General features: G+C 40.5%; 1 protein-coding gene and 1 long non-coding RNA gene across 5 annotated transcripts in view; both read right to left on the reverse strand.

Annotated features, from left to right (window-relative positions):
- Window positions 1-1,101: 1,101 nt before the first annotated feature.
- Window positions 1,102-13,441, reverse strand: part of LOC134794986 (uncharacterized) — a 207,723-nt gene continuing 195,383 nt past the window's right edge. Inside the window, exon 2 of the long non-coding RNA XR_010144745.1 lies at window positions 1,102-1,831. This is a non-coding gene — a long non-coding RNA (uncharacterized LOC134794986). The remainder of the gene's footprint in view (window positions 1,832-13,441) is intronic.
- The window catches only part of LOC134794873 (E3 ubiquitin-protein ligase UBR1), a 60,501-nt gene continuing 50,352 nt past the window's right edge, over window positions 3,293-13,441 (reverse strand). For 3 of the 4 annotated variants that reach the window (XM_063766686.1, XM_063766687.1, XM_063766685.1), the window contains 9 exons: window positions 10,717-10,808; window positions 10,262-10,389; window positions 9,132-9,242; window positions 8,529-8,704; window positions 7,860-8,103; window positions 7,158-7,343; window positions 5,840-6,856; window positions 3,859-4,038; window positions 3,294-3,581 (listed from right to left, as the gene is read on the reverse strand). In XM_063766686.1, the coding sequence (XP_063622756.1) occupies window positions 3,435-3,581; window positions 3,859-4,038; window positions 5,840-6,856; window positions 7,158-7,343; window positions 7,860-8,103; window positions 8,529-8,704; window positions 9,132-9,242; window positions 10,262-10,389; window positions 10,717-10,808 (2,281 nt within the window). In that variant the 3' untranslated portion in view covers window positions 3,294-3,434. Of the gene's footprint in view, window positions 3,582-3,858; window positions 4,039-5,839; window positions 6,857-7,157; window positions 7,344-7,859; window positions 8,104-8,528; window positions 8,705-9,131; window positions 9,243-10,261; window positions 10,390-10,716; window positions 10,809-13,441 lie in introns of all 4 variants that reach the window. The other variant, XM_063766684.1, reaches the window with a different exon arrangement.

Below are 13,441 nucleotides of genomic sequence, written 5' to 3' on the forward strand. Positions count from 1 at the left end.
CAATTCGATCATTAGGTATACCGAGTTTAGGTATTTCGTGCATTAGGTATATCAACATTAGGTGTTTCATGTATTAGGTATATTAGCTTTAGGTATTTCGAGTATTAGGTGTTTCAAGTTTAGGTAAATCGAGCATAGGTATTCGGAGCTTAGGTAAACCAACTGTAGGTGAAACGTGCAATAGGTAATACGTTCATTAGGTGTTATGAGCTTAGGTTAATTGATCATTAGGTATTTAAAAAAATAGGTGAAACGAGCATAGGTGATTCAACATTAGGTAAATCGATTTTCGGTATTCTGATATGTAACCAAAATATTACCCAGACTTCGCTCCAGGCAACGATGCAGATGACCGAAGATCGAGAGGCCTGGAGAGCAGTGATAGGAAGAATACCCCATAGGAGTCATGTCCCTCAGATCACGATCATGATCAAGAAGAAATATATTACACATGTATTTTAAGTCGAAAATAGCTCGACATGTTTCACTCCGTACCGAGGAGTATCATCAGGAGCTCGCGTTCACGGATCAGGAACGTGTCTGTGTCTGACGGAAGTTTTGTTGAGGTACGATTATTTATGAATAATTATAACGAGAAACAGGTATTGACTCACCTCTAATATTAGATAAATTTTTGACAAATTTAAATTGCATTTGGCTTGTCAAGGTTTGATGTCTGGGCGGTTAGAGGATAAGATGATCTTTTGAACTACGACCTTACTACGAGGCCGTAAAGACTTAACCCTTCTCCAGGGCTAGTACGATATATCGACCACATACACGCCAAAAGAATTTCAACTTTAGCATTCCGATTCAAATTAGATTGCACTTTCGGGAAATGTGACTTGTCTTCAAATGAATCAACAAAGCTGGATTAATTGGAAAATATTTGGATTTTTTGGGAAAACCTAGTAGATTGGTGGGGCCTGGAAAAGGGTTAAATTGAAAGTAGGAACATTTTCACAGCTACACAGGACAGTTAACAACAAATGGAACAAGAAATCGGGTCCTGCCTTATACTTCTTATATTAATCGGTCTTGTCTAATCGTTCAGATTGCTGACTGTACTAAAATTAGGTAGGTAAAAAAAAAAACAAAGTATTCATAGAGGCAATATATTTTTAATTTAAACATTATCTTGTAACCTATCCAATTCACAATCTTCCGTCTGAGTTGAAAGGGGTCATTAATTAATTACGTAAGAGTTTCGATAGACGAAAATCGTATTTACGTAATTAATGAACGGCCACTAAGAGTATTACATAAAAAATCTTTAACGGACTCTGCTATGTAATAAATAGCTAACAAACAATCAACGCGCACTTTATAAAATTATATGTTAAGTGATGTGTTACTGAGTCCAGTAAAATAAGCACCTATGTTACAATATATGTAAAAGAAAATGAGCAGCCGACATACTGCCGTTACTGTTGGGGTTAAGGTGCAACAACACCAAATAACACTTTGATTTAAAGTTTTATAGCGGACAGCTATGTTATTTATTACATACGACAAAAATCTATACTATAAACTAACATAATATTAGAAAAACAACACTCATTAAAGAAAAAAGTTACTTAAAACATTGCACAAACACAGTTATATTAAAAAATAACCTCATTGCACGATAACGTTTTTAAATGAGAAATCGATTTATATTTGAGTTTTACCACAGCCTTATCGTTGGCTCCTGGCCTACATAGTCCGGGAGCCATCATCAATGCCTAACCGGGTCATCTCACTTTTTACTAATACAATCACACCCTATTTTGGAGTTAAGGTATAAATAAAGCCTACAAATATGGTAAAATATATCACAGACATAGTTAATCTTTTGTATAGCCTAAAATGTCTGTGATAAGTTGTATCATTGTATTTATTTTATTTATATTTATCATTGTATTTATATTAATCAAAAATCATCCGTCATAAGAGCTCATAGTTAATTAGGTTTTTCCGAAAGGGTTCTTACGTACATAATGGACTATCTTCCATAGTCTCTTAAGTTCAAAATAAGAAACCTTTCGCAAAAATCTATGTATTTTCCATTAGTTACCTAACATTTTCTAAAAGTTAGATTTTAGTAATAATATCAATGACTTTTCAACGTATTGACTCACAACTTTGACAAACTCGTATAAGCGATGGAATCTAACTGAACATACGATTTCGTAAAAGTTGCCAGGGAGCGAATTCATCTCAAAGCCAAGATCTAGACCAAAAAAATTGTAGAACCAGAACTTGGCATTTGAAATGTACTAACTACTATAAGTTCTTGCATTAAGGTGAACAAAATGTCAATATCTATTTATTCAAGTGAATATAATCTAACTCTCTCGGCTACGTAAATCATTTTCGAAATATCTACCTATTTTTTTTTAATACATTAGCAGCTTGATGTTTATAGATTTGCCAAATGCCATGGCATTTGATTTGAATTGCAGTTCTACAAAAAATATATTAAAGACTTGTAACAGTGGTTCTTAAGAAATGGTAAGATGGTATTAATTATTTAGTACAGTCACCTGCAATATGTTACTTCGAAGGCCGCAAAAATATGTGACACGCTTTTATGGCTCTACAAATAAGATCGTGTCAGATATTTTTGCGGCCTTCGTTGTGTAACATATTATTGCAGGTGACTACGTAAGCGACACCTTAGATTTGGAATAGCTTCTTTCTTCTTTCCATTATATGATCACTAGACGATACCGATACTGGCCTTTTTATACCATTCGATGATTTCAAACAAGTTTTTAAGATGTTGGTATTTGTAAAGCTGTTACTCGTCATTGGTACAGACAGACTACAATATGGTTATATCAGATCAGCATATATTAATCTCGCTCTGTCATGTTGAGTGGTCTAGCAATCTGTCTCTAATTTGAAATATTCGAGATTACCTTATATGTAACACCGTGTGAAAGTAAATTTACAAGCATCAATCTGTGCTATTGCAATAGTTCTTATGTATAGGCTCTAGTCAACATTTTTATTTTAACTAGCTGATACCCCAGTAGATCGCATCACACTAGCTGGTAACAGCTCAGGACTAACATTATGCTATTGCGTGATCTCCGTGTTATACAGCCTTTTATAAGAGAATCAGTAGATTGCCTTTACGTACACCAAAAATTTGAAAGCCGGTCAGCAATGAAGTAGCCGGTCTTTTGAAGACATTATTTTCATTCCGTTTTATTAGTGTGACCAGTCGGTACCCTGCTCCGAGCGATGCGCCCATAGACCGCAGCTAAGCCAGATAATTCAGAGCGTTTCGTAGAGCCTTCAATAGAAGTATCAGCGGATCTTTTTTAAGTATACCAAAAATTTGTAATAGATGGAGTAGCCAGTCATACTGGAGTCTTTTGAAGACTTGTATCCGAGCACTACAGTGCGATCAGTCGTCCCTGTCTCCGCACGCGCCTGTTCCGCGCTCACATGTTCTGCCACTGCGTGGTGACGAGCATGTTCGTGTCGAGTGCTCGTGCGATGCGCTCGTGGAGGCCGTGGCTTAGCCAGAGCATGCGGAGAGTTTCGTAGCGCGTCGGGCATAGGTGGAGGGGGTTGCCGCGGCGGAGGCCCTGTGGAAAAAATATAAATTTTAATTAGTCTTTTGAAGGATTTTTGTGGTTAGTGATTAGAAGGTTGACTGGTAGAGAAAGCCTCATAGCATTAAGTCCGCCCTTTGTACGATTGTTTATTTTTTAGCAGTTTTGCAGTACTGATAATTCTGCTACTTGATGCTAGATGCCGACTGCGAAAATAATAGTCGTTTTGGTACCAAAACTGATGTATGGAGTGAGCACTATGTATTTTTTCTTTGTCTAAATGAGCCCTAAGGGTGATAGTGTGTGTGACCTGGTCGGTCTCGCCGTAGTTGTCTAGGTAGGGCGCGGGCAGCATGGCGCCGCGCGCGGGCGCGGCCAGCAGCAGCAGCTCGCAGTCGCGCACGCGCAGGAACACGCCCGCGCCCGCGCCGCACGACATGGCGTGCGCCACCACCGCGCCCACTAGCTCCGACCCGCCGCTTCGACCGCTCTGAAAAAAAAAACGTAAGTTCATGACACAAATAACTCTCATGTGTGTCTCAAGTAGCCAGGGGCTGGACAGCTCAGGGCATATATAACAATACTAAAACTAGTAGTTCGCCCCGAACTAAGAACTCGCGTTTCGCCAAAAAGATCAATTGAAGGCAGTGCTACTTAGTCGTCAAAGGATCAGAAACCGCGTGCGATTTATTGCAAGATCTGTGGAGCCCTTAATTGATAAATTTAAGTCACGATAGAGATTAAAATAAACTGTATAAGTGGTAAGCCGTAATCTTTCTTGTCAAATGTCAAATACTAATATTATGTTTATTTTATTTCGATTTACCTTGCTAATTATTTTAAAATCTTAAATTAAAAAACAATATTATAAATGTGTAAATCGAGCACTTTCATTCATACCAAACTCGACCATACTTTCTTGCAATTAAAATGACCAGAATTGCAAGACCCCTCACACTCACATATAACTTTTTAGCATTTTAAGTAGTGATGTACCGACTATTGATTTGGCCGACTAGCCGACTAATCGGCGCTCGAATGGCCGATTAGTCGGCCGACTAGTCGGCCAGATCATTAGTTTCGTATAAGTCCAGGTGAAAAACAATAGTTTTGCTCCTTTGGTTGCGCTATTCATCATATTAGCTTGGCTAAAAGGTGTTCTCTACAGGTTCAAAGACCTATCACAAGATTCCTCGTTCAATTTCTGCCTATAGTTCTTTTATTTTACGATCCTGAGCAGACCGTCAGTACAGTTTCTAGGAGGTATTATTCCAAGGCTCTATTTCCCGTACGTAGTCGCCAGTTAAGAACCTATCCCCTGTGGTCAGCGTCTTTACGAGCAACGTGCCCTGTCTAAGTCTCTACCATTAAAAAAAAAAAAACAAAAACTGAATAATAATTTAAAAAAAATAACTAATGAACTTGCACATGAAATCACACGAGAATCAGTTGAGGTCGACCTGTAGAGGAAAACACCAGCCCACCAACATACGATAACGATCAAACGGTCAATTATTTATATGAACAAGTTTTCGTATGCATCCTGAATAGGTATTTTAGTAAAATAAACAAAACATATGGTATTCTTTCACTAATAAAGTGCCGACTATGCGGCCATTTTTGCCGACTAGTCGCCGACTACAAATGTGGCCGGATAGTCGGCTTTCTCAACTAGTCGGCGACTAGTCGGTACGTCCCTAATTTTAAGCTCTTCTAGCTCAATAACTTCTTGATTGAGCCTGCTCAAAATTTAATGACTAAAATATAATGCCCTCAACTATACGTTCACCCAATTTCATTTAAATTAGGACAAATTTACTTAAGTTATTGTGTATCAAACTATCCTCTGATAGTTCAGCTTAAAAACATCGAAATGCCGGGACGTGCCCCTAGGCAGCCGTGAGTTCCAAGTTGAATGTAAGAAATTCACTTCGCTTCGCTCGCTCGTTCGAAAACACCCTATTTGCCTCACTCTCGGATACAGAACACTTACAGTCGTACATCATTGAGTATGATTATTTTTTTACTTCCGTTCACCGCTCAACCCACCAACGGAACGGCAGCTGACGTCCACTAGAATTATGACAACTGTCCTCAATGACCTACGAGAGTACTATCGGCCAAAAGGAATTCCGCCTGACGAAATTTGTGCCTGACACGAGGACTATATGAAAAAACTTGCGAATTTTCGCTTATTACTTTTAAGAGAAAATTTTCATAAGGTTATCAGTATGTCGTCTGGTACTTGTAGTCATAAATAAGTTTTTAAAATACAATAGACACAAACTCACCTTTTTAATCTCAGTCTGACAGCAATAACTCTGCGAGCACAATATCTGCCCGCACACCAAACACATAGTCGGGTACTTGCTATCATCCCTCTCCGAATTCGGACACGAAAACTCAGAAACCACATTCATTAACTCCGAGAAGTCATCAGGCAACGGCACTAACTTCGGAGGCTCATTCGTTTCAACTACCGTCTTTATGTCGATCTCCCCAGCGAACCACTCGATGGACAGCGCTGACCACTCTTCTGACTTACTCCTAGACATCGGAGTGTCTATTAACTCTCTAAAAGTACTCGGCAAGTCTAGATAACCGCACATAACTTCCCAAATATCACCACCGACGACTGTTAACTCCGTAGGCGGGCTGATATCGCTTAAGAAGTGATAGAAAAGACAGGAAGCCCTTAAGAACGTGTAGCATTGATTCTTTATCTTCTCCCATACGTCATTAGCATTTAAATCTTCAATATCTAAGTTCCCTCGTCTTAGGGTCTTCATGAATGTGAGCAAGTTTTCTAAATCAGGCTTAATAGGTTTGTAATCTTCTTGTCCTTCCATTGGCTCGTGGTTAACGCAGTCAGAGACGTCTAGTACGATCATGGCACGTGTGATGAGCGCTCTGAATACTTCTATAGTGAATTGTCTGGCTAGGTGGTTGGGTCGCGCCGGGCCGGCAGTTTTGCTGAACAGCGAGGGGGCTGTTAAGACTAGAGCTACTAAAGTTTCGAAGGGGTGGTGAGTTAGTGGTGAGGTGCGTTCGAGTGTGTTTAGATTTTCTAGGGCATGGTGTGCTAGCTGTTTGGGTGAAGGCCAGACGGACGGGATGACGGCGGCTAGTCGTATTAACGCTTGTAGCGCGTCGCGATGCCTGGAGGGTAGGTCGCCTAGGAGCGGCCGTTTCTCGGCTTGAAGTACCGCGTTTGTACTAAGAATTGTGTATGATGTGGCCTTGTATAAAGCTTCTACGGATGACAGCGGATTCGAGTCCTCCATGTCGCCGCATACTGCTGGCAATATCTGCGAAGGGAAATTGCATATAAGTATATACCTAAAAAAATAAAAATTATATATAGCATTTAGGATAAAATCTACCTTTAGTACCACAAGATAGTAGAAATGATAAAAAACTGTCAGGAAAAGAAGAAAATATCCTTTGTAAAGCGAAGTCCTCCTCAGTACGACCTTTTCGTAAATCGAAAGACATCTCGATCGTATCGACTTACTAAAGCGTTATGCGCGTGCAATAGTGATAGGAGCAGGCGGGTCAGTGTACGAAATTCTTCGCGGTAAACGTCCTGTCTTAAAAATGAACACTCACGTTAACAAACTCCGTGATGAGCCTCTTCATATCGTCCGTGTACGCGGGGATCTCGCCCTCGAAGTGTACCATGAACTCCTGAGGCAGCAGATCCTGGGATTGAGTCAACATGTAGACCGGCGCTTCCTCGGTGGACTCTCCGTCTTCCATGTCTGATGACTGCGCTCCCACGCTACGCGCTCGCGCCTAAAAAAATATGTCAATGAGAAAACCATATTGCTGAGAAAGCTGTATTTCATTACGAATTGGTCAAAATATGAAAACCATATCGCTGAGAAAGTTGTATTTCATTACGAATTGGTCAAAATATGAAAACCATATCGCTGAAAAAGCTGTATTTCATTACTCATTGTTCAATATATGAAAACCATATCGCTGTTCTCAGCTGTATTTCATTACTCATTGGACAAAATATGAAAACCATATCCATGGGAAATCTGTATTTCATTACGAATTGGTCAAAATGTGAAAACCATATCCCTGAGAAAGCTGTATTTCATTACGAATTGGTCAAAATGTAAAAACCATATCCCTGAGAAAGCTGTATTTCATTACGAATTGGTCAACATATGAAAATCATATAGCTGAGAAAGCTGTATTAAGTATTGGAAAGTGGTAATATTTCATAGAGGAATCTAAGTTTTTTGAATAAGGGAATTATAATAGCGGTGACATCAGTGAGAATCATTGTCAAGACATTACCTGACACAGCATCTCCTCACAAGACTCGGTACATACATGTACAGCCTCAGAAAAAACTTGGTGTTTCAGTATCAGCGCGACAGAGTCCCTGAATACTTCTTCAGATAACGGTGGCGGCGCACCGGCCGGCAATGTCGGTGCGGGTAACAGGGGCAGGGAAGTGTTGCATAGTCGCTCGCAGAGAGGACAGAGGTATTCCTTCTTTTCTGCGTCGAAAGCTGCCGGTTGCCGGAGGCGGTATGGCCTGGAACAATTCCATATAATTAGTGAGCGTACTAATCTACTAATAAAAACTTTGAACGTTTCAATCAGTGACTTCCACATAACAAAATTTTCCCATTTTTAATTCGAACTTTGGTTTTTTTATAGTAAAATGGTATGAATTTTGTTTGTTTGAGAAAGGAATGAATAAAAAAAAATGCTGCTTTATTTGGTCAATGAAAGGTTCTAATTAGATTGAAACGGAGTGTACATTGTGATGCACACTGGGCTTTACGAGGATAAAGTCGGGGCAGTTAGCTTTCAGCAAGTGTTGTCAACTCAGATCGGAAGCCTACCGCGAACATCGGGCTTCTTTCTCTTTTACTCCAATTAAGGCGTAATTAAAGTGACAGGAGATAGTTGCTCGAAATTTACAAACTTCGATTTTGTCATAGCCCTGGATGTTACCTTCTCGTCTCCCTCTCGAGCACGCCGCGCACGTAGTGCTTGGCGCAGGCGGCGTGCAGCGCGTGCCCGCACACCGACACGTGCGCGCGCGGCTGCGAGGCCGCCACGGGCAAAACAGCTGAACCGCAGGCAAATGAGACTAGTACTAGCGGCTCTGCTGCCAGCTCCACGCGAGCCTGCGAACATGTTCAACCAAATTATAGAATAAAATATGTACTGACACGTCTGCTTCCACCGAGTGACTGTTTGTACCGTTGAAAATCAATGTTTAACCCAAGCTAGAGTCCCGCGGACGCGATAGCGCGTCAGCAGAAAAGATATAGAAATTTCTACCAGGAGATAAAATTAAGGAACAGACTAACGTCACTTAGTAAAGAAGAAATGAATTAAAACTGATTTTTTTTTGTCGTTTTGAACTTTTTAGTGAGTTAGGGCTGATTTAGACGGCGCATGAACTCGCATGCGATTTTAGTTACATTGCGGACTGTTGGTTACATCCAATTCAACCGACCGATCAAAACCCGTTATAATGAAACTCGCTTGCGAGTTCTCGCATCGTCTAAATGAGCCCTAAATGGTTAGAGTAGGACGGGTGTATCGTACCTCCTCCTGGCACATGATGCAGACGCGCGGCGCCTCGCTGACGCCGCCGCCCCACACGCCGAGCGCGGCGCCGCAGTACAGCGGCCGGATTTCCTGCTCCTCAGCCGTCACCTAAATCACAAGTGGAGTGACGGTTAGTCGAGTGTTTCAATCGCTTTATTTTCGTGGTAATATTCTTGACGAGTTGCCATATAGATTACTAAACCAATTCAGGATATTTGGCACAGGAACTGTACCTTCTTCCAGATAATCGAAAATGCCATCAAAATCTTCCGTCATATCAAATCAAAAAACCGGCCAAGTACGAGTTGGACTCGTGGTGAATGGTACGGAACGCACTAAGGGTTCCGTAACATTACGCACAAGACAGCAAAAAAAAACACGTTTGCTGTATGGGAGCGCCATTTCAATATTTATTATACTCTGTTTTTAGTATTTGTTGTTGTAGCGGCAACAGAAATACATCATCTGTGAAAATTTCAACAACTATCACGGTTCATGAGATACAGCCTGGTGACAGACATACGGACAGCGGAGTCTTAGTAATAGGGTCCCGTTTTTACTCTTTGGGTACGGAACTCTAAAAATGGGTGCAATTCACATTGCGTCATAAGTCATCTCACTCTTCATTCTAAAACAATTATAATTAAACCGAGAAAAGTCTGCAACGATTTCGGTAGCACACTCACTGCAAGTGTTATTTTAAACGTCAAACTTCTATGTTTTTTTTTTAAAGTCTAATTTAGTTCAGTATCCTACTGCTGCACTTGCTATCAAAATCGTTGCAGACTTTTTTTGGTCTAACTCTAAACTGCAAAACGTAATTCAAGACCAAAAAAAGGAAGACAATGTTGCCAATTTTTACTAGCGGGTCTTGTATTTATATAAAAATAAGTAAACTAAAGTACTTTCTTAAATCGTAGCAGTAAATTTACTAATAAATAAATTATCTTAGCGTGATTATTTATCAAAAGGAATTTACTATTTTACTAACAAATTATTGCAGTGGCAACATTGTCTTACTTTTTTTGGTCTTGAATTACGTTTTGCAGTATAACTACCTATTTCGAATTTCGTTCGGTCATTCCTATTATTCATCACGAATAAATTGGTAAAGGTATGATTCTTACTTCAGTTGTGGTTTCTTCAAACAGAACAGCGTTGTTAGTAATGAAATTGTTCATTTGCGCCTTCATCTGAGCCATTACTTTGGCCCGCCGCTCCGCCGCTAGTTTAGCGCGCCGCGCCTTCTCCGCTTCTGCAAGAAAATAAGAGTTTTCAAAGGAAGCCGCAAACGCAAAGTGTGGAGTCTATTTCGCACATTTCCCCAGCTTTCGCGCGTTAACCTTCGTATTTTTGTCGGTTTTTTCGTGCTGAGTCAAATAGTTATTTACAAAAAGACACGATCAAAATCCTGCGAGTGCGGAGTTTTGCGTCAACTCCACGCCACGAAGTCGCTGCTCGCTGCTGTGTTAAATGTGTAGATGGCGTAACGTGTGACTGTTTATTTAAGGTCCATTCAGACCTGGCGAATATAACGTTAAATAACTAAATATACATATATGTTAACGCATTCATTACTAACCGGCAGCGTCATCATTAGGCGGTTTCTCTTCCTGGTCGGTGTCCATTTGTTCTCCGTCGCCGACATGCTCGTCCGCTTGCCCAAGCAGCGTCCTTAAGAAATAAATAATACATTACATAAAGTTAGGATATCCTGGTCACGGCACCAATATTAGTGTACAAACAGCAACACTCCTAACTACATCGGTGGACCTTATAAGAATTACAAAAGGCATAAGGTCCACCGATGTACAGTTAACAGTGTGGGCGTTGATATGTGACAAAGTTATTCTTTAAAGAGGTCAATTTATTGACCGAAGCGTAGCGAAGGTCTACGTTTTGACTCGGGCATTTTGCTTTCGTATGTCCATCCCACAGAACACCGCCTCTAGAAACCTAATATTGGCCATTTTGTTCCCGACGCAAATCACCAAACTGTGAGGTGCGGGAGGGGTGCTCACGGCGTTGCGATTGGTCGTTTTAAACATGGCGCGCTGACACGTGTAAATGTAGGGATGGGACATGTTCATTACAGGTAGTGGGTACTGCTACCAGTGAGATCGAAATGTATTGTGGTAAAATTGTTACCAATTTAGTATACTTAGAGTAAACTGACTTAATAATTATACTTATTGATTAATTTAATATTTCATTAAGTAATTTAACAATGTACCTGAAATTTTTACTTAACATATTAGGGCATTTCTGTTTAAAGTACCCAGAACTTGAATTTTAAAGTTTAGAATTTTTATATTATTTCCACTCAGAATCGCAATATCTTTCGATGCGAGAAAAAAGTGTCGCCAAAATCTCATACAATTATTTTCTTTTGTCCGTTTTATTAAGGTCATAGAAGGTTGTATTGAAAACATATTCAAATGGACCAATAACATATGCCTATTACAAATCAACTCCGCGTTCTCTCGCACTTCTTTGAAGTTCATCATCAGGTCCATCTCGTGACATGAGACCTAACTGCTCACCTAGAGGATTCTAAAAAACCCATACAACATATGTCTATCACAAACCAACACCGAGTTCCCTCGAACTTCTTTGAAGTTCATCATCAGGTCCATCTCGTGACATGAGACCTAACTGCTCACCTGGAGGATTCTAAAAAACCCATACAACATATGTCTATCACAAACCAACACCGTGTTCCCTCGCACTTCTTTGAAGTTCATCATCAGGTCCATCTCGTGACATGAGACCTAACTGCTCACCTAGAGGATTCTAAAAAACCCATACAACATATGTCTATCACAAACCAACACCGAGTTCCCTCGCACTTCTTTGAAGTTCATCATCAGGTCCATCTCGTGACATGAGACCTAACTGCTTACCTAGAGGATTCTAAAAAACCCATACAACATATGTCTATCACAAACCAACACCGAGTTCCCTCGCACTTCTTTGGAGTTCATCATCAGGTCCATCTCGTGACATGAGACCTAACTGCTCACCTAGAGGATTCTAAATAACCCATACAACATATGTCTATCACAAACCAACACCGAGTTCCCTCGCACTTCTTTGAAGTTCATCATCAAGTCCATCTCGTGACATGAGACCTAACTGCTCACCTAGAGGATTCTAAATAACCCATACAACATATGTCTATCACAAACCAACACCGAGTTCCCTCGCACTTCTTTGAAGTTCATCATCAGGTCCATCTCGTGACATGAGACCTAACTGCTCACCTAGAGGATTCTAAAAAACCCATACAACATATGTCTATCACAAACCAACACCGAGTTCCCTCGAACTTCTTTGAAGTTCATCATCAGGTCCAACTCGTGACATGAGACCTAACTGCTCACCTAGAGGATTCTAAATAACCCATACAACATATGTCTATCACAAACCAACACCGAGTTCCCTCGCACTTCTTTGGAGTTCATCATCAGGTCCATCTCGTGACATGAGACCTAACTGCTCACCTAGAGGATTCTAAAAAACCCATACAACATATGTCTATCACAAACCAACACCGAGTTCCCTCGCACTTCTTTGAAGTTCATCATCAGGTCCATCTCGTGACATGCGGCCTAACTGCTCCGCTGGCCTAGAGGATTCTAAAAAAACTTACACAACATGTTACCTATATATTATGTCTAAAATGGTACAATACGGTATGACGAAGCACGAAGTTTCCGCAACTGAAAAACCATCATCGTCACATCACTAGTCGGAAGGGAAAGGGATAGCGCATTGCATTTTCAAGTTGACGAAAAGGGACGGACATACTTCGCCTCTGCTTACTGACCAGTATAAAATGAACCCCGCGGACAAGAAACATTATTCAATGAAATAATGAATTTCGCTTTCCTGTGGGATGTTATTCCATCTGTTTTGTAAGTAGAAGTCTTAGATGACTTGCCACACCATTTTACGCTGCAATATCCCATGATTTCCCAATGAATTCAATAGTTTACGATTTATTTTCTTAGACTCGTGCACACTGCTAACAGGTCGTAACCTTGGGCGCAACTGATCGGAGCGGCGCGCGAACAGTCTTATATTTGACCTATACACCATACGGGCGGTGACCGCGAGTCGTCCTATAAGCTCGGTCTATAGGGGTTGGTCTGTGGTCCATCCGGATGTTCTCCTCTACAGGTCAATTCTCAACCGATTCTCGTGAAATTTTGTGACCAGATTCTATGATTAAATAAAAATTTTATGTCAATCCAGTTTTTGGAAATTTTTAAAAATGGCGGAGTCGTGATACTTCGCGCCTAAAC

Source organism: Cydia splendana, chromosome 11, assembly GCF_910591565.1.
Source record: "Cydia splendana chromosome 11, ilCydSple1.2, whole genome shotgun sequence".
NCBI classification, from domain to species: domain Eukaryota; kingdom Metazoa; phylum Arthropoda; class Insecta; order Lepidoptera; family Tortricidae; genus Cydia; species Cydia splendana.